General features: G+C 38.5%; 1 protein-coding gene across 1 annotated transcript in view; it reads left to right on the top strand.

Annotated features, from left to right (window-relative positions):
• Positions 1–998: 998 nt before the first annotated feature.
• The window catches only part of LOC149280952 (nuclear factor of activated T-cells, cytoplasmic 2-like), a 40932-nt gene continuing 22628 nt past the window's right edge, over positions 999–19302 (top strand). Inside the window, exons 1-4 of the mRNA XM_089499916.1 lie at positions 999–1122; positions 4769–5735; positions 8988–9156; positions 18274–18476. Of these exons, the coding sequence (XP_089356042.1) occupies positions 999–1122; positions 4769–5735; positions 8988–9156; positions 18274–18476 (1463 nt within the window). The remainder of the gene's footprint in view (positions 1123–4768; positions 5736–8987; positions 9157–18273; positions 18477–19302) is intronic.

Raw genomic sequence — 19302 nt, 5'->3', positions numbered from 1 at the left:
GCATTTTTCATGGTTTTTTTTATTTTTTTATTTTTTTTAACTATTTACATACTAGACTGCTCACTCCACGGAGAACACAGAACTAGTAAGCAGCATCCATCACAGCAGAATGATGGGAGTTGTAATCTAACAAAAAACTGAATAATAAAATTTAATATATACTTATTAAAACTATTTATAATTATCTCTAAACTTTTTAAGTAAAAATGTAAAAAAAAAAAATAATTTTTTTTTTCACCACCACACTATCATCGCTAAAAAATTATTTAATTCCTTGAAGAAATATTTTGGGTCACAAATAAACTAAAGTGCTTGAGCTATTCCATTATTCTAATCAGTAAAAAGCGGTTTCGGAGTTTGTTTATCTATGAAGAAAAAAATAAAAATGAAAGTCTTTTGTTCAGCCGATTGTATCACCGGCAGACCGTGTCACAAAACACTGCCAGTCCTGTCCTTCGCAGCAACCAACACCGCGTTCAATATTTAAAAGGGAAGGAAGAGGTTCGGAGATCGCTAGACTTGTTCCTGTTTCAGGCTTTTAAAGTAACGCTGCAGTTGTCCCCAGTTGTGACTCCAGAACACGCCTCTCGGCAGCAGGTGTCGGCCGACACATCAGGAAGTACCTTTATTGGAGCCGTCGTGCTAATTTCACACACTTGAAAGATCTCTCGTTATCGACCTTCCTTGACCAAAGCCCATCTTCCGTCGTCTCAAACTTCTGCGGTGTCTGCATCTCTAGGTGGGACCTCTTTCTCGTCCCGTGGCCACCTGTAGCATCTCTGAAGACACCTTGGAAGCCGGTGATACATCACCTACACCAGTGATCGTCTCTTCTTCAATGTGCCCCGAGAAGAACCGAGACCTGTTTTCGAAAGGTTTAAGGGTCACTTTGTGAATTTCAGGTCGTGTATATACCGTACGGAGGTCTCTGGATTTATCCTCTTGTCTCTGTCCCAAGGAGTAGCTTCTGGGCTGCAGAGCCCTTTTATTCTGTAGCCATGAGCTACACAGATAGATCACCCGACCCTTCTCTGTCGGGGGGCTGCGACCAGATCGGCAGCCCTGAAGATGAACTGGATTTCTCTATCCTGTTTGATTACGATTACCCCATCCCCGTAGAAGGTTTGTCATGATAGTTTATTTGTGTCCATTCTTTAAGTTTACAATGTGTGCGCGACTGAATTAAAGTCCAGGAACCAATTTACAATTTCTCTCAAATCTAAAGTCACAGAAACAAAAATATTTAGTAATTTGATTGGCGCAGTTTGGGGAGGAATTTTGTAATATTTTTTAGGTGTGATATAGGACCTAAGCAAATGGTCTGGTAGGTAAGCAATGCAATGCTTTGTTTGCTTTTCAGCATCAAAGGGGTTAACGCAGCAATTAATTGTAATGATACATTTATAGTATCTGATATGTGGATGGATTTTATGATGTTGCCATTTAATGAGGCTTTGCACAATGCTGAAGTTTCATAAACGTAGAAATGATTATTATTATTATTATAATTATTATAATTATTTACATAGTATATAACATTTTATTATTATTATTTGCATAGTATATAAAATATTATTATTATTTGCCTAGTATATAAAATATTATTATTTGCATAGTATATAAAATATTATTATTTCTAGTATTAACCATATCTCAATAACATGTACATATTATATAATATAAGTAATCAAAGAGGCTGCTGCCCTCTAAGTAAACTGAACGTATGTTTCTCATGATCCTTCACTGGCTGAGGATGATGAGAGTGGTCGTAGCATGACCAATGCACATCCCTGTAGTATCCATGCAACTCAACATCCACTAGATAATTTAGTTTAGGAGTTTAGGGAAGAGATTACTTGACAGCTCAGGTCCTGCATGCTATGTCAATTAAGGGGTTAAACACAGGCTGTCACCGATTTGCATAATACTTTGCGCATTCATGTGCGGTATTTTGCATGAATATAGTTTGTATGTTGAACAGATATTTACATGGCTATTTAGGATCTCTTTACTAACACAGGTACTTACCTTGCTGAAATAATTATAATACTTCCTAAAATAAAAACATAGGTATGACTTTTTTCACCTCCAGGACCACACCTTAAAGCAACTTTCAATATCTCAGTGATGTCCTGCGTGATCTAAGGTCTGATGCATCGTAAGGAACACACTTTAACATCTAGCCAGGCTGCAGGAAAGGCTGTGATGTCTTTCAACCCTTGCCAGGTTGTCCTTAAAAAAGAACCAGGTTGCCAATGAGCCCTGGCAGGGTCAGACTGGCAACGATGGGCACTTTCAGGCCAGTGACCTCCTGATGATGATGTAATCTACAACAGATCTGTTCCAACATCATCTACAGCTTTACAGATGTTATGTCAAGGATTACGCCACAATCTAGGTTAGATCTGGATGGGATAGAAAGCTCCACTAATTTTAACAGCTAAAATTCAATATAGATAAATCTAAGGTTCTGCATTTGTTTGCTGGAAATAAGCATTAAAGTCTTACACGTTTAATGGATTAAGTAGTTAATGGATTCATAGAGCTGTGTTCTGGGAATACTCGATTGATGTCAACATTTAGACATTCATTTATTGAGACCACTTGTAGCTTTTTATATCTCGTTAATCTTTTAGAAAATATAAGTTAAAAGAAAGTTAGCGACTATTTTACATGTGGGAAAGAACCTCTATATCGAAATATTATCTTAAGCGCACCTTAATTATCTTCATCCCGCGATCTAAGGTGGTCAGAACCAATCAGCTTTTGCCAAAGGGGAGGGGCAATGTCATAGGTAGGTGTGACTATGCAAACCCTGTGTGCGGAAAATTACTAAAGTTGCTTGCACTAGCATATTAACAACTGTAGTTTCTTACCCACCCAGAGTACAGTTTGAGTTAAGTACCTGCCAAGTGTCCATGTTAAGGAGGGATAGTCCCAAATCTCTATGCCTCTCTCGCCCCTTCTTAATTTTGTCACTGTAATGGTTAATATCTCTTTACGACAATACCCCAGGAAAGAGATTAGAATTCACCAGGCACCTAACAGGATATAAACCCCCTAATCGCTTGCATGAGAAGTGTATATACATAATACGGCATGCAATCAGTCATGGATGGTTCTACTGAGTTTCCCAAACTATCAATTTTTTTTTAAGTTCTATATTTTAAGTTTTTTTTATTTAATTTTTTTGCGATTTTTTTTTCCATACGCATTTAATAATTTAATAAAAAAGGTGTGTTTTTTTGTTATTGTTTGTTACAAAAGAGGAAATTGTGAGTCACACGCAGCACTGGGCTGAAGTGCTTCTAAAAATGTGTTGTCGAGATAATCGAGGGAATAAATGGGTTAATAATAACCCTCTGAAGGGCAAGAGTGCATGGCACTTAAAGAGTCACGTCGGTAGCGGTATATGTGTTTGCAAACTGTAGATGTAATCTGTAATTACTGCTAATTATTTAAAGTACAGGTGCTTATAGCGGATCAGCCACTTTCCAAATTTTTTTTAGAGTTCTATACACTAAAGAAAACCATGTAACCATGTTTACAGATGAAAATAAGACATTTTAACTTCCTGTTCACTGGATTTGCATTATTATTCCTGCCCATTAAGCAAGATCTCCGTATTGTAACGTTGGTGATTGTTGTTGGTTCAGGCAGCCATTGCAAGGATGGGGTGGGCAGACGCAATAGAACCGTAAAACAGGAAGTTGATGACGCTGGCTCTGCCACAAGCTGCCACCAATCTCAGCTTCCAGGAAGTGAACTTTTAAACTATATTTTCTGCAAAACAATTACACTTATTGCCGTAAGATACACTTATTGTATCTGTACATGTACAAGACAGGGTGACACCATTGGCCATTTCGCCACCAAATTCTACTGTAACCTCCGAGATGGGCCAAGTTGCCCCTTTGGATGACAAGTACCCTTGTCTACTTCTTCTCTTATGAGGAGACATATAAAGTAGGTCATCCACAGAGTTATTTAATGTACATTTTTCCCTATACATTTTATTAGTGAACTAGCATGTGTAAAAACAAAGAATTGCATGAAAAGGTGCGCCGTGCCTTCAAGACATGAAGCTATGGAATATGATGTCATATATTTAAAGCAGGAGACCGCTGCCCCCAAGGTCTAGGCCTAGTTGGCCTAGGCCAGGATACGTCACGGCCATTCTGTGTATTTTAGCAAAATGTATAGATAAAACATTACACAGTAAACGTTAAATTACCCTGCCTACAAAGCTTGTTATTACTGTATTGTCCTAAATACCTTCTTCTTATTTATTAATTGACAAAAATATATATCAAAATTGCTGTGGGCCACATATTTAGGGCTTTGGGTAAAGTGAGCTGTATATTTCTGATATAATCCCCTTTTATTCCCAAATAAAGACAGATTCCGGTAACAGTACCGGCTACGTCCTCCCTGCCTGTGCTGTAAAGGCCTTAAGGAGCATTATTTAGAATTTATGAGACTATTTCAGTTTTTCATATATATAAATATATATATATATATATAAACTAGAGCACATGATGTCATTATTTATGTAATAAATCCCAGGGTGAATTATGTGACTTTATCTGATGGGAGTCAATTTCAAAATTATATGTATTTTAATCTGGTCCATCATTATATTAACTATTTTGTTTGGTTATTTGATTCTATGACCATCAGTACTAATTACTAATTGATTTTAATTGTAAACAACTGGAAATTGTGTAACAGTATTTACCTAGTCTTAAAGAGACCCTTCTTTTTCCAGAAGAACCGACTCCTTCACATAAAATCATCAGCCCACCTGGAGTTGCGTATCCTCATGACGATGGCTCCGAATACGGCCTCAGGCCATACAGTCTTCTGGCTTGTCGCAGGCCCTCTGCTGATCCCATGGCCAGATATGAACAGACAGATAGTGTAGGGTCAAAATATTTCTTGGACCCACTAAAGGCTGCTGGGGCTCCAGCTTTGAGTCCAAGGATTGAGATCACGCCATCTGAGCTGATGCACTCAGGGGGTTCATTCCGCATCAGAGATTCAGATATTGCGGTAGATCACCAGCAAAACTCAGCAGCTACTAGCCCAAGATTGCTGCCAGTCCCTGGTTATGAGGGCTACAGGGAGCCGCTTTGCTTAAGCCCAGCTAGTAGTGGCTCATCAGCAAGTTTCATATCAGAGACTAATTTTTCTCCTTACACATCACCATGTGTTTCACCCAATAGCGGTCCTAATGATGACCTGTGTCCACAGTTTCAAAACATCAATACTCATTATTCTCCTAGAGCTTCTCCAATAATGTCACCACGGGCAAGCATCACAGACGAATCCTGCTTGGGACCGCATTCTCCTTCCCCTCGACCGAACTCACGGTCATCGTCCCCTGGCTCAAAAAGAAGGTACTCTTGCGCTGATCTCTACACTGGTCAGCAAAGCACAGTTTCTCCACGGCAGTCGAGAAGCCCTTCTCCTCAACCTACTCCTCTTCCCCACCGAATGGATGGCATGAACAACCTTGTAGACCATTCATTCGCCGTACCATCAAAAATGTGGAAAACCAGCCCTGATCCCTCACCAGTGTCAGCCCACAAGAATGTGCCATGCCACCTTTATCCAAGTGACGAGTACCTGGGGAGTTATGAGCAAGAGGAGAGGAAGAATTCAGATCCTGGTTCAATCTTACTAATGCCACCAACTTGGCCTAAGCCTCTTGTTCCGACGATGCCTTATTACAGGTATGTACAATTTTTGCCATTTTTTGTTTGTTTTTACCGTTTTCTGTTATACTTTGCAAGTCAGATAGTTAACCAATCATCATTATTAAAAGAGTTGAAGGATTGGGCACAGGTAATAAAATGCCGTATTATCTATGAGTTGTCACGTGCAAGTTACTTTATAGCAAAGGATTCTGAGTCATCTGCCCAGAAATTACGAGTTTGTTTAGTGGCCGTTCATTCTTTCCAAGATAATATTTGTTATGCAAGAAGCAGAAGGGCAAGTGATGACTTCATACTTATCATTGATTACTATGGATAGGGCTGGCCCAGACATGGGCTCATTCACTTCCAGATAACTTCATCTGATTTTATTAATGGATTCGCCTAATAAACCAGAATCCCTGACTCCAGTGGAAACTATTACAGTGTAGAATTATGGCATATTATTACTGGTGAACATTATCCAGACTCCCAGGCTGCATACTTTGTATGTATACTTTACATTTATGAGCGAGGCATACCATTGGCCAGAATCCTTGCTTGCACTCTAATAGTAGTGAGAGAATGGTAGATAAGTGGAACAGCCTCCCCACAGAAGTGGTAGAGTGTAATACAGTGAGGGTATTAAGACCAACGACTGATTAAAGTTTGAGTCTTTACAGCAGGAGAAACGGGCGACTAGACGGGGCCGAATGGGGGCCGATCTGCCGGCAGATTCTGTGTTTCTGACTTCTAGACACATTATAGCTAAGCGGTAGGGCAGACCAGAGTCCACTACGATTGGCTGGAATTAAGCCTATGTATCCGCTAACGGCCATCCCAGCAAACTATAATGTGATTGGCCTTTTTTCTAGCACTCATTAAAATCCCTTGCAGAATACTTATTGGTTAACCCGTTTTGGAGCGATTACGTCATATTACATTTATTAATAGAGCTCTAGCAGATTCCGTAGCGCTATTACAATAGGGAGACAGTGACAATTAACACTAACGTTTACATTGACAATATACAATTTGACAATAAGATTAACGGTTAATGGTTTAAAAGCAATTAAAAAAGTAAAAAAGCTGTGAATATACAATAAGCCTAAATTTGTAGGAATGTCTTGTTTTCACTTTAGACAATATCAAAAAAGTCAGTTTAAAGTACAACTTTACAATATAAATGTAGCATTATTCCAATGGTGAGCACAGTATTTGATGTATGTTGATAACTTACTTTTGAAACCTTTAGTCATCTCACGGAATATCTGATCGAAGGTGTTAACGCAGCATTTTCTATTCATGGCATATCTGTGTTGTAAAAAAAAAAAAGAGAATTTTATGTTTTACAGTTTTGTAGGGTAATAAAACACAACTTATTAACTCAAGTTAATTAATGAGACTGTTTTTAGTAGTTCAAATGTGCTCCAGTTAGTATATTTGAACAATAATTATAAAACAATGCTGCATAATTTAAAAAAAAGTAAAAAAAAAAATCAATAAAATAAAAAAATAATATATATTATACAAATCGGAAGTCATTTTAATGGGTGCCCACTATGCCCAAAGGCAACAGGGCTTTAAATTACTTTTTTTTTTTTTAAGGAAATCCATTCCGTAGAGATCAGTTGAATATGTTATATTGATTCATCTGCGGGATCACATTGCACAATATTAACTTTTAAAATTATATTTTTATAACCCACAATGTCTCGTACACAAGAAGGTTACTATTCCAAAGTCGTTAAAAATATATTTTTCTAAAATATAAATGTAATGTGTTATTTTTTAAATATGAAGTCCAGATAAACAGATGTTGAAACAAGACGTTATTTTTATATAGTCAGCAGAAGTCAGACCTAATCAGAAACATATATTTTCCTATATTTTATCACTTGAGAAAGAAAAACATCATTCTGGCCAGAAGTCTGGAAGAATTCATAAAACAGACTAGAATTGTTCAAAATCATTTACTTTATTAGTAGTATTGTCACATTTCTAACACTTTTATTAAGATTTAACACTTTTAAGATAAATATTTAAAGGGGGGTGTTACTGGAAAATGAAGTGGGATTTAAGGGGTCGCTAATACTTTTTATATACATAGATTTTATATAAAAAAATATTCTTGGGGAAAAAAAATAAATCACACATTTTATTGAAAGACAGTAATAGGTGCATTAATGGTTAAAATTTAACCTGAATATTATTTGGCTACTTGGTGTTTGTAACCAATGAGATGACACTTTAAACTCACTTAATAGAAAATGTAATATTAAAATCAACCAATAGTAGCCCCACGTCTCTTATTTGCTCTATTTTTTTAATGGAATATGTTATTTCCGCACCTTAAAATATATAGGATATGTTTTATTATCACGAGGATATGTTTTACTAACCAAAACGAGGTCTGTAAGTAAAAGCATTATAAAGACAGAGACCTCTGTGTGTAACGGTTCCGTAGCCGCGTATCTCTTGGCCTTCCTATTAACCGCAATGATATGTCTGCTTCCTGTGTGGCCAGTCAGGAAACTTTCATCTTAAACGCAGAAACGTAGAATTTAAAGGCAGATATGAACCATTCGGCCCATCTAAACTACCCCTTTTTCCTAAGGACTCAAACCTTTATCAGCTATACATCTTGAACTAATATGTCTACGAGGCTGCTTGAAAACATTTTGAATTGCTGTATTTGTTTTTAAGATAAAATTACATAGACTTTGAATTTGTTTGTGTTTGTGACAAATGCATAAAGGGGTTCCCTGTTGGTGGTTTTAGTCATTGAGCCTTGTTGCTCACCAATGGAACCCCGCCAACGGTAGTATTCACTGGTGAAATTCACTAGGTGGAACGTTCTGGTCCCAGTTCTCAAGACTATTTTTTACACTTGGGTGTTTAACAGGAAGACATAAGCCACCCAGGCCTTTAATAGTAAAAATCCAATGGTCCAGTAACCTTGGGCTTCTTATGGCTGATAGAACAGGTACCCGACCGAAGACTCTTTGTGCTACAAGAAGCATAGGTCTCACGACCTCTCCTAGACTGCTATAAACGCTATTTCCAGGAGGTGCAGAACTTCTAAGGCCCTAAAAAGTTCAATTGAAAACTCAACTATCCCGTATCATCAGCCTTAATATAGAATGATTCAGACTCAGGTCCTCCCAAACAAAATGAGTTACCTATAAACATATTACTGGTGGGAGTGGGTTAGTAGTTATGATGTAGCCAAGGATTCTAATTTACAAAACCTGTACTTAGTTTCCATAAATGTTATTTTTTTTTATCCAGCATTCCCGTCGCTTCTCTACCTTCCCTTGAGTGGCCATTGACAAGTCAAGTTGGATCTTACGAACTTCAGATTGAAGTGCAGCCCAAGCCACACCATCGTGCGCACTATGAGACTGAAGGTAGCCGCGGGGCAGTGAAAGCCACGACTGGAGGCCATCCAGTGATTCAGGTAACAAATATATTATATTGTAATAGCCACTGAAACAAAATTTTTTATTCAGTTTTCATGTCAGCTTTTAATGTAAACACTAAATTAGAAACTGTCTACTCATCCAACTGTATACACATTGCTCCCACAATCTTCTTATATTCATTTTCAATGTTACGCAAATCTAAGTGACTGGGGGCAGCCATCTTGTTTTTCTTAAAGCCTCACTGTTATGCGGGACCTAGGACAACACGGATTATGCACCCACAATGCAGAGACGGTAGCGTAGCACAGCACAACGGGTATTGGAAGTTCCACAGTCGAGGCAGGCAGCACAGGAGCAAGGTCAATATACAAGCCGAAGTCGGGGCAGGCAGCACAGGATCAAGGTTAATATACAAGCCAAAGTCGGGGCAGGCAGCACAGAATCGAAGTCAGAAAACAAAGCCAAGGTCAGGAACACGTAGATCAATCAGAATAACTCACGATAACCCAGAGATACACAACAGTGACTCTTTGAACGGGCAATGAACTAATGGGACAGGGGGTTTAAATAGGAAGAATGGCGGGAAACACCATAGCAACCAAAGGGAAACAACAAAGGAAGACGTCATCGCGACCGGCGCGCACATTAATGGCGTCGGCGCGAACAATAAATAAACAAACCGGCATCTGCGTGTGCTACACCCGCGAGCGCCGCGGGTGTGCCACATCGGCAGATGCCGCCGAAGTCGAGCCCCGCGAACGAGTCGCGGCAACCCGCTCATAACCCTGCGAGTGCCGCCGACTCGTCGCGGCGGCTCGCTCATGACCACTGGCGCGTCGTGGGCGTGCCACGGCGGCTCGCATGTTATCATGCGTCCGCCGTGGGCGCGCCGCATCGACGTGCCCCTCCGTCCATGCCGCGCGCACAGTACACCGAGAAGACGTGCCCGCGGCACGTCCTCTCAGTGTACGTGCCGCTGGCACGTCACACTGAGGGGACGGGAGCGCGACAGCGCGCAAGCGCCGCCCACCAGCGGCAGACCGGCGAGGGACCGCGGCGGACACGGCAGGTATGACACTCACAAGAGGTAGTTTTCACATTTAATATGATATATATATAAAACAGGACACCATTGATCATTCTAAAATGTGTGTTTACTCAGCATTCTGAAATCAACGCCTGCAAACGCTAGAAAATAAACCCTGTATCTTTTACTTTCTTCATCAGCAAAATATACTTCTTCTCACAGTCGCTGATGCTTCTGCTTTAAATCAGTTCACTTCCCTATTTCCACTATGGTTTAAGTAACACATCACTCAAGTCTGCCGTCTCGAGAACAAAAACCTAGGAAATGATTTACCAATAACTTGGTTTGTTTACGTTACATGCCAATAATCTGATGCAATGGAGAGTAATTAATTTGCATACAAAGCCGTGATAAGAAAAAAAATGGAAATTGCTGGATTACCCCAAGAGAAAACAGAGTTGATATTGATTTCCGAGGTCATGGAATCTTATGTAACTTCACATATATATCTATGCTGGCCCGATAAAAGGAACCAACTAAACAGGAAGTTCTGAAAAAATTATATACATTATATAATATTAATTATATCTTCTCTCGTGATCTCAATTTGTGCTAGGAATGGATGTCTTGGCCATAAATACTGTTTTTTTTTCTCACAAAACAAGAGAGGAACCTCAGTGGGCCTATAAGACCACAAGTCCACAGTAGAACAGTATTAACCAATAAGTAATTAGAACTATGAATAACCAAACGTGTTTGTTTGGAATCTTCTGTTCAGAAAACAAAAACAGCCATTAAAGTGATTTTTTATTTAAAAATATTAATATTCTTTTAAGACTTCAGCCAGTTAAAAAGAAACCGCCATAATGGGTGGCAGGTGCTTGCGCAAGCAGCGCACTCTACGGCAAAGACGCAATTGACTCCTTTCATCTCAATACGTTTTATCAAACATCCTGCCTGCAAAGCCCTACATGGTTTATAGATTTTTTTCTCTCTCTCTCTCTAAAAACGAGGGGGGGGGGGGACGAAGATCCTGCCACGTTGGTTACATGCTCAAAGGCAAATAAAATTGTTTGAATGTGCGGACGAGCGAGGTTTCATTATCGGCAGACAGGAGTGAAGCTGGTTAGCAGTACCAATAGACAGGTTCTCTCTGTACGAAACAAGCGATGATTGAATTTTGTTTGCACAAGCTGGGGGGGGTGTTTCAAACATAAGGCTCGAGAGACAGCAAAGCATGTTCCTTTGTTAAGAACCTGTCGCAGACTCCCCGGAGGGTCTGTCTAAAAATAGGACGTATGCCGTTTTTCTTGTGCGTGCAGTCTTTTTAGCAGATTAAATTTTTTTTCCCCTCATTCTAGTTTGGAAAATGTTACTTTCTGCAAACGTTATTGTCAGTGAAAGATGAAGAACAATTGGGAAGGTTTCAGGTTACCTCTCACTTATTTCCCTTGAAAATGAGTTCTAGACACAGGGAGTTATCCCTGCAATATACCACTTCTGGAATTAAAGTAACCATAGTTAAGTTTAAGAAAAGAAGAACGTAGTAGAAGACTTAATAATAGAACTTATTTCCAATTTAGAGTCAGGAGATCAGGGCCGTAACTTCCTTGGTGGAAGAGGGGCAGCTGCTCTCCCCGGGGGGGTTCTTCAGCCACCTGGTGGCAACGTCTCTACACCTCCTTCTGCCTCCAGAAGCAAATGTAGCATCAGCAAAGGGTGCAAACTCCAGGTGTAAGGAGCCATAGTAATGTAAGGTTTTCAAAGGATAAATTGTTATAAAATAACATTTTCACCATAAAAGCAGCCACCTTCTGACATTGTAGGGTAAATTTAACCCTATGGATACTTGTTTTCATCTTGTGGCAAGGCTGCTTCCTTCCCGAACAAGCTCAGCCATATTTTTTGCTTAAGACCAACCAAGATGGCAGGGCTTCCCGGCAATCAAACAATGCTTATTCTTCTTGGTGTCACCTAAGGTCCACCACAAATGCCTTGGTCTTGCTTGGAGATGAATGTTTTATTTGTACATTGAGTTCCAGGTGATTTTTATTTAGAGAACAAGGCCAGAGACTCGTTTCCTTCTGCGTTTATTTAAAGCACCTTTTTTTAAAAAAAATAATAATTTAAGTGCCATAACAAGAACGATGAGGCTTAACACCGGAAGACTTGTTAATTTCCTCTTTTGGTGATGAGAAATGGCAGGCAGTGGTATTTTAGGTGGCATTGCGAATTTAAGGAAGGAAGTTACTATAAAAGACAAGGGAACATAAGAGTTTGTATGTGTTTATGCGTGTGTATGGCAACTGGAATTAAGTCCTGGGAACCACTTTCTAGACACTGGTTTGGCTATTACTGTAAACATATTTCAAATAACATGTAATACCGTAATTTGTATCGAGGGGGCCCTCCCATGGACTATGGGTCATATTTATGGGTCCTGGGTCATACATATATCTGTCAGAATCCTCCAACAAGGCAGAGCAGAAAGCTTTCGAGGGGGGTGCCAGCCTAATGGAGACCAATCAATAGTTTCGTATTATTTAATTAGTTATTTTTTTTTAACTGATAAATCGACACATCGGCAATCTTCTTATTTATGTTTGTACGGCGGCTTTTTATGAGTGAAAAGAAAAAAAAGGGAACGTGATAACGGAGAATGGCTGTAAGAAAAAAGCCAGAGTGTGGTAATATGGTAAATCAAAGCCTCCAGCTTCAGATTATTATTGCAGATACACAGATGCACAGCACCAAGGTAGCAGAACTTTGCTAAATTATTTACAACCCACATAGCTACATTTGTCTCGCATTATCTGTACAAGAACATCTATTTTCAGCCTGGCTGTAAAGGGAAATCATACTTTTCCTTTTCATAATAGGGTTTAGAAAGTTAGAACTTTTACCTTTTCCGTGTTTGAAGGGTATTGTATTGAAAATATGCATTTTGCATGATATTAGAATAATTAGCCCAAATATGTCTATGACAGTCCCACCTTTTTGTGCCCAATAACATAACGCCACATTTATTTGTATAGCGCCAGCAGACACCGTTGTGCTGATACAATAGAGGACAGTGAAAATATTTAAGAAAGATTATTTAACATTGGCGATAACATAAAGACATACCGGTGCAGAAGGAGAAGAGGGACCTGCTCTCGTGAGCTTACAGTCTATTTTACAATCCCTGCACAAAGCCTGTGGCCCATCCAATGTCAATGGTCCAATGGCAACAATATATATATAGATATATACTGGTAGAAAGGTAGACGTTATAAACTTTAGAGACCCTTAGTATTGAAGACAAAGTCAGGCTTACACATACACATAGAGACCAGGAAAGTAAGTACCATGCTTGGTCACCTCTAGGTTAGCACCACAGATCAATACATCTGTGATGCCCCACTCATCTGGGCAAAAGATAGACAAAAGCCCCCAAGCTTTGCCCAACACGCAATGTCTTAATGGGTTGGACAACTTCTTTCCACTTTGTGACCTTGGTCTTTGCCCATGTTGGAGGTCAAGGACGACCACCATCCATTGACTTTTCCTCCTAGACTCTTAACACGTAAGAGACCCTAACACACATAGACACATTCTGATTACCCATCTCATGGTTATAATATCAGTCCGGTTGTGAGAAATGATTAAGAACACTTTTCGGTAGAAAAATAGGATCTTTAAATCCTAAAATCGTATATGGAAAGACAGACATTACGTCTGGATTTTATTCGCTTGTGTGGCAAATGTGACTCAAAGCTGTTGGTTCCTATCCAGCTTGAACTGTGTACAGTTTATAGGGGATTACGGTATATATATTTATGTACACTTTTGATATAAAGCGCACCTTTTAATGCAAATAATTTCCTTCCCAGGTGTTGATGGCATTATTAAATATTTTGCCTTTTCAATAAAATTATATTCAATTTGATTTAACCATTTGAGGACTAGGGAGGTGAACAATACATTGCTTTGGACCTCATATGGGAATTGCCAGAAATGTAAAAATAAAATGGGTTAAATTGGTCAGTTTTACCTATTTTCTTACATTATCTGTAAACCTCTATGGTGTCATATGCAGACAAAATGATGCGTTTTACACAAGGCGCTGCATGATGTCATGGTTATGTGTTAAATAATTTTAACACATATTTCTCTTGATCAATAGATATGTCAAATGCATTAAATTTAGTTAAGGGGGCCACAGGGACTTATCAAGTCTACTTACTTAGACATAGCTTTTTTTTTTTTTTTTTACATTTGGCTTGTCCCACTGGTAGCAAAATGGTTAATGTCTACAAATTTGTTTCACCTTCTTTTCTGCGCATTTCGAGATTTCATGAGAAGATCTATAAATACATTTACAGCAGATTTAAATACATATTCTTAAAGTTAATGATTAGAATTTCCTTCATAAGATTTTTGGTCACATAAGGGAAGGTGTATGTTTCTGATTCACGATATAATCGTTATGGTGTAATGCCAGACTCTACTAGTCTCCGGTCTGCCCAGGGGTAACACGAGCCAATTTCGGACTAGGGCTTCATAAAAGAGCAGACAGTCTACACGCCAAGGTGAATGAGTACATATTTGGCAGTCTTAAATAAGGTGCTCAAATAAAGTCACTTTTTTTGCCAGATGATCACATTAAGGAGGACTGTATAGGTGAACCAGGAGTCTTTGAGATGACTAAATAATACGTGAAGGGCAAGAAGGAGCTACATTTTTCCTATGGCTGCCATTTTTGCGAGAGAGAGAGAGAGAGAGAGACAGAGACAGAGAGAGAGAGAGGGGGGGGGGAGAAAGGGAAAAAGAGATAGAGAGAAAGGAGGGGGAAAAAAAAGAAAGAGAAAGAAATATTATATTATATAGGCAAGAAAGAAAAAAGAAAGAGAAAGGAATATTATATTATATAGGCAAGACACAATGGGAGTGGCAGCGTATGGAACAAACATTGATGGAATGGCATACCTCCCAAGTGTCCTAGTGTTCCGAGACTGTTCCAGATATCCTGTCCTGCTTTTTGGGGGGAGTCAGGGCTAAGGAGCAAAATCAATGGAGGTCTGTAGTGTTGCAGATTTTAATTTAATGTCAATCACAAAGCCTAATGTTGTTGCCTAACCTTACTGGGGTAAAAAAAATAAAAAATCAAAGATGGTTCCCCTGTCATGGGCCAAAGCAAGCATTATAAGGCCACAAATACCCAGTGTGTATTCCTTCTTAAGTTTAAAGGCGCTGGCATGCGGATTCAATATTTTGGCAACTTGTCAAGGGGCTTTAGAAGGCTATTGATGTGCGGCAAACCTTCAAAACTCTACCCTGCTTTTCAAATGTTAACAACAAATGTCGCTTTTATAGCGATCACATTTAAAGAACCCCTTTTTTTAATTTATTAACCAGGCTTTGATTTGGCGACTGGTGCCTAAAGGAATATTAAAGTTAATCTAAGCGTTTCTCCGAGGATCTAAGGCAGGCTCCTTGCGGTACTGGGTGCTGCTGGCCCATGAGTGCTATTCACTGTCAGGGTTTCCCACAATGCTCTGTTTGTGGTTTGAAAGTTCTTACCACAATTCCATGGTCAGCATTTCATGGCTGTTCGGGGTATAGCTAGAAGGGTCGTTTTTTTGAAAAGTACATCATTGAAGGAACTGGCATACATTCTTAAAAATTGAATGTTTTTTGAGCAAAAAGTGTTCAAGAAAATGTGTTACTACCCAGAACCGGATTTATAGCTGATCCACGCCTAGGCATAAATCTTAGGCCCTACCACATGTGGTTTCACCCCTGTAACTACGTGGCAAGATGATTTAAAGAAAAAAAACGTGTCTAGTAAAAGGCAAAATGAGAAGCTTTGCTGACCCTACAAAAAGAAAGTTACAATACCTACACATATTTTAGGGGCTAAACTTTATAGATTTCTTCTTATTTCTTCTTATCTTAATTCGTTGTCTACTTTACAACCCCCCCAAAAAAAACAAAACAAGAATTAGCCCATCAAGAAACACATTTTGATGTTCCTAAATTCTAAAATTCATCCACTTTCCAAAATTCCACATATTTGTTATTTAATATCTACATATAAATACATAAAAACTATTTTAAACCGTTTTAGGACCCCCTAAAGTTATACACCTTAATGCACATAAAGGATATTCAACTCCCCCCCCCAAGTGTCCCTATTTAGAGACAGTCCCTATTTGAGACCTATATTTCGGTGTGCACAGGGGTATATAAAATATATAAACAGTAAGAATTCAAAAGAAATTAGTTGTTGAATACAATATATTATGGTCATGGGTCCTTGTAACTTACCAGGGTGTCATAAATAAATCAATAAACCACGAAGAGACGCTAAGAAGTCTTGGAAAAACCAACAGCCACGGGTCTTCTTTGTCCAACTGAAATGTTAGGAAGAATGGGAATTCGCCATCTTCCTCTGAGATGGCAAGGGACACTTCTACTGGAGTCGTGGTGGGAAAATGAACTTTGATCTAACAAGCCTGGCTTAAAACAAATAATGAAGGAACGGATGAGTAATCCCACCGAAGTCACTAAAGACCCTACCCTATCCTGCCCAGAAGTATTTTAACATACAACACAAGTCTTCAAATACATTTCACATCTACATTTTGTGCAACGGGGATTGAGTACCAAGATACCAACAGAATCTTGGAGTTTCATCTCGTATAACCCTATATGTAATGTGTGCCCCATTTCACTATTTAAACACCATCAAAAAAGACAAGTTTTGAAGGCCTAACACATAGATTTTGGATAAAATAGTCTCACGGTTAAACTGTACTACTTTCTGGATAAAAGTAATTACATGCGAAAGGAGAGGAACATCTGTAGCTTCAATCCAGACGTGAATTTCCAGGCAGACACCTTAAGCAAATGTCAAATGAGAAGTTCTCTTTATTTTAAATTAAAAAGCAGGTTAATATGTTTTCTAAGGAAAGGAAAGAGACTTTTCTGATTCATATTAATTGTATAGCAAAGTGAGCCGTCTCAAAAAACAAAAATATGCACTTAAATTCTTCCAAATCTTATGGGAATGAATTATTATTTTAGCATCAGACGATAGCAAGAAAAAAAATCATATTGGAAGGCCTTTTTTTACATTTCTTTTTAAATTATTTTACTAATTTGCAACAGTTGTAAATAAGTAAAAAAAAAATAAAAAAAGTAAAAATGTAAAAAAAAGTTGCAGAATTTATTAATTTAGAAATGTTTCTTCTTTGTGTGCTACGCTTGTAAAAAAAATATGGATTTTTGTGCATTTAATTTGTTTTTAAAAAGAATTTAGAATAATTCTTATTCTTCTAATGGAAATTATACCTCCTTGTGTCACTTGCAGAATATAAAGTAGTCCTTGGGTACAGATAAACTATTATTTCTATGTGCAATTTGCACATTTATTATGTAAGAGTGAAGTTAACTATATGGGGAAAAATAGCAAAGAATGAAATAAGAAACTCATAACTTTACCCATATAATTAGTTTGCAATTTTGGTAATTGCTTCCCTTGCTTTATTCACAATGGGTGTTCTAGAGTACCGGGCGAGCGTCTGCTGTCATGTTTTAAATCCTGAAAGAATCTTTAATACAACTAATCTTGGGATATGTTTGTAGCCTAGTTTCTTATAATAGGATCCTTACAATAAAATCTTCTGTTTTACCTTAAATATAATAACAACAAAAATAATAATAAGTTCCCTTTAGTTGTAAAATGGATCCCTTATATGGTGCCTAAAAGGAAACGCCATTAAAATTGTTAGAATTTTAGCTATTTAGGTAAACAATCCCTTTTAGGTGCGGCTTCTTAAGTCCAATTTCAAACTTTGTTAAAACATTATTATCAGAGCTCCATTGGTTTTGTTATGGGTCACTGTGCCAACCTGCCATCTAACCCACAATTTGGTTAACCTACAATTTATTTACAAAAACAATGCCAAAGAGATAGAATAATTTAGCCAGGGTTCCCAGTTCTTTGTTTTACCCAACATGGAAACTTGGACGAAATTGTTCAAAATTGAGACCAAACCGGTTACATGGAAACCACTAAACTCATTGAAACTAATATTGGCTTGAACCATTAATTAAAATCATTATCTACTTCTGATTACAGCTTCATGGGTACATGGAGAACAAGCCTCTGGGCCTTCAGATCTTCATCGGGACAGCAGACGAACGCATTCTCAAACCGCATGCCTTCTACCAAGTGCACCGTATTACCGGTAAAACAGTAACCACCACCAGCTATGAGAAGATTATTGGGCACACAAAAGTCCTTGAGATACCTTTGGAACCCAAGAACAACATGAGAGCCACGTAAGTAGGAACAGCTAAGAGGATACAGTAGCTACTAAGGTCCACGGTGCCAGATTAGGAGAACAGAATTGGCATTGGCAACTTTACTGTCCACCCCTTTTAAAAGCAAGGCATGATGGCACCCATACCAGTAGCCCACCACTCGTTTGGCCTGGTGTCCACTGACATCCATCAGGTCTACTGTGCTGTCACTAATCTCTCACGATTAATATCAATCAAGGAGAGGACTGTTACATGTATACCTCTCTTTTGACCCTGTAGTGCCCCCCTCCCTATCACATCTATGCCATTTTTATTAAATATATATTTTTGGGGGGGCTGGAGATACCAAACGTTGTAAAGGTATCTAATCCAATGTATTTTTTTCTTGATCATCAATGTCCAAAAAAGCAAATGTGTTCAGACATAAATTTACATTATAGAACACCCTCCCCGTGATTATTCACATCATTCCGAGTTTGCGAGTGCCAAGGCGTGGGTGTATTTTCCCAGAGAAAAGAACAAACCATAAAATTACGGTTAGCGGCAGCACCAGTGGGCTGTATTCCAGTTCATGGGAGGTATTGGCCATTTTCACTTCACACTTCAGTTAACCCCTTTCATTTAAAAAGATAAACCTAACACAGATCTACCCTTTCCTCTTCCCTTTCTTGTTTTTGCATACAATACAATGATTAAAAAAATATTAATTTGTTATTTTGATGGCCCCATCTCCTGGAAAAATAGTGTTGAGATACAGGGGTAATATGCTTTAATAGCAACCAAAGGAATGATCCAATCAGCAAGAGCATTCAGATGGTTTCTATGGTTACAAGACTACTTGTTA

The sequence above is a fragment of the Sceloporus occidentalis genome, unplaced genomic scaffold (assembly GCF_023333645.1).
Source record: "Sceloporus occidentalis isolate IW3139 unplaced genomic scaffold, rSceOcc1.0.p SCAF_143, whole genome shotgun sequence".
Lineage (NCBI taxonomy): Eukaryota > Metazoa > Chordata > Lepidosauria > Squamata > Phrynosomatidae > Sceloporus > Sceloporus occidentalis.
Note: the sequence above shows the minus strand (reverse complement) of the source record. Positions and strands in the feature narration are given on the sequence as shown.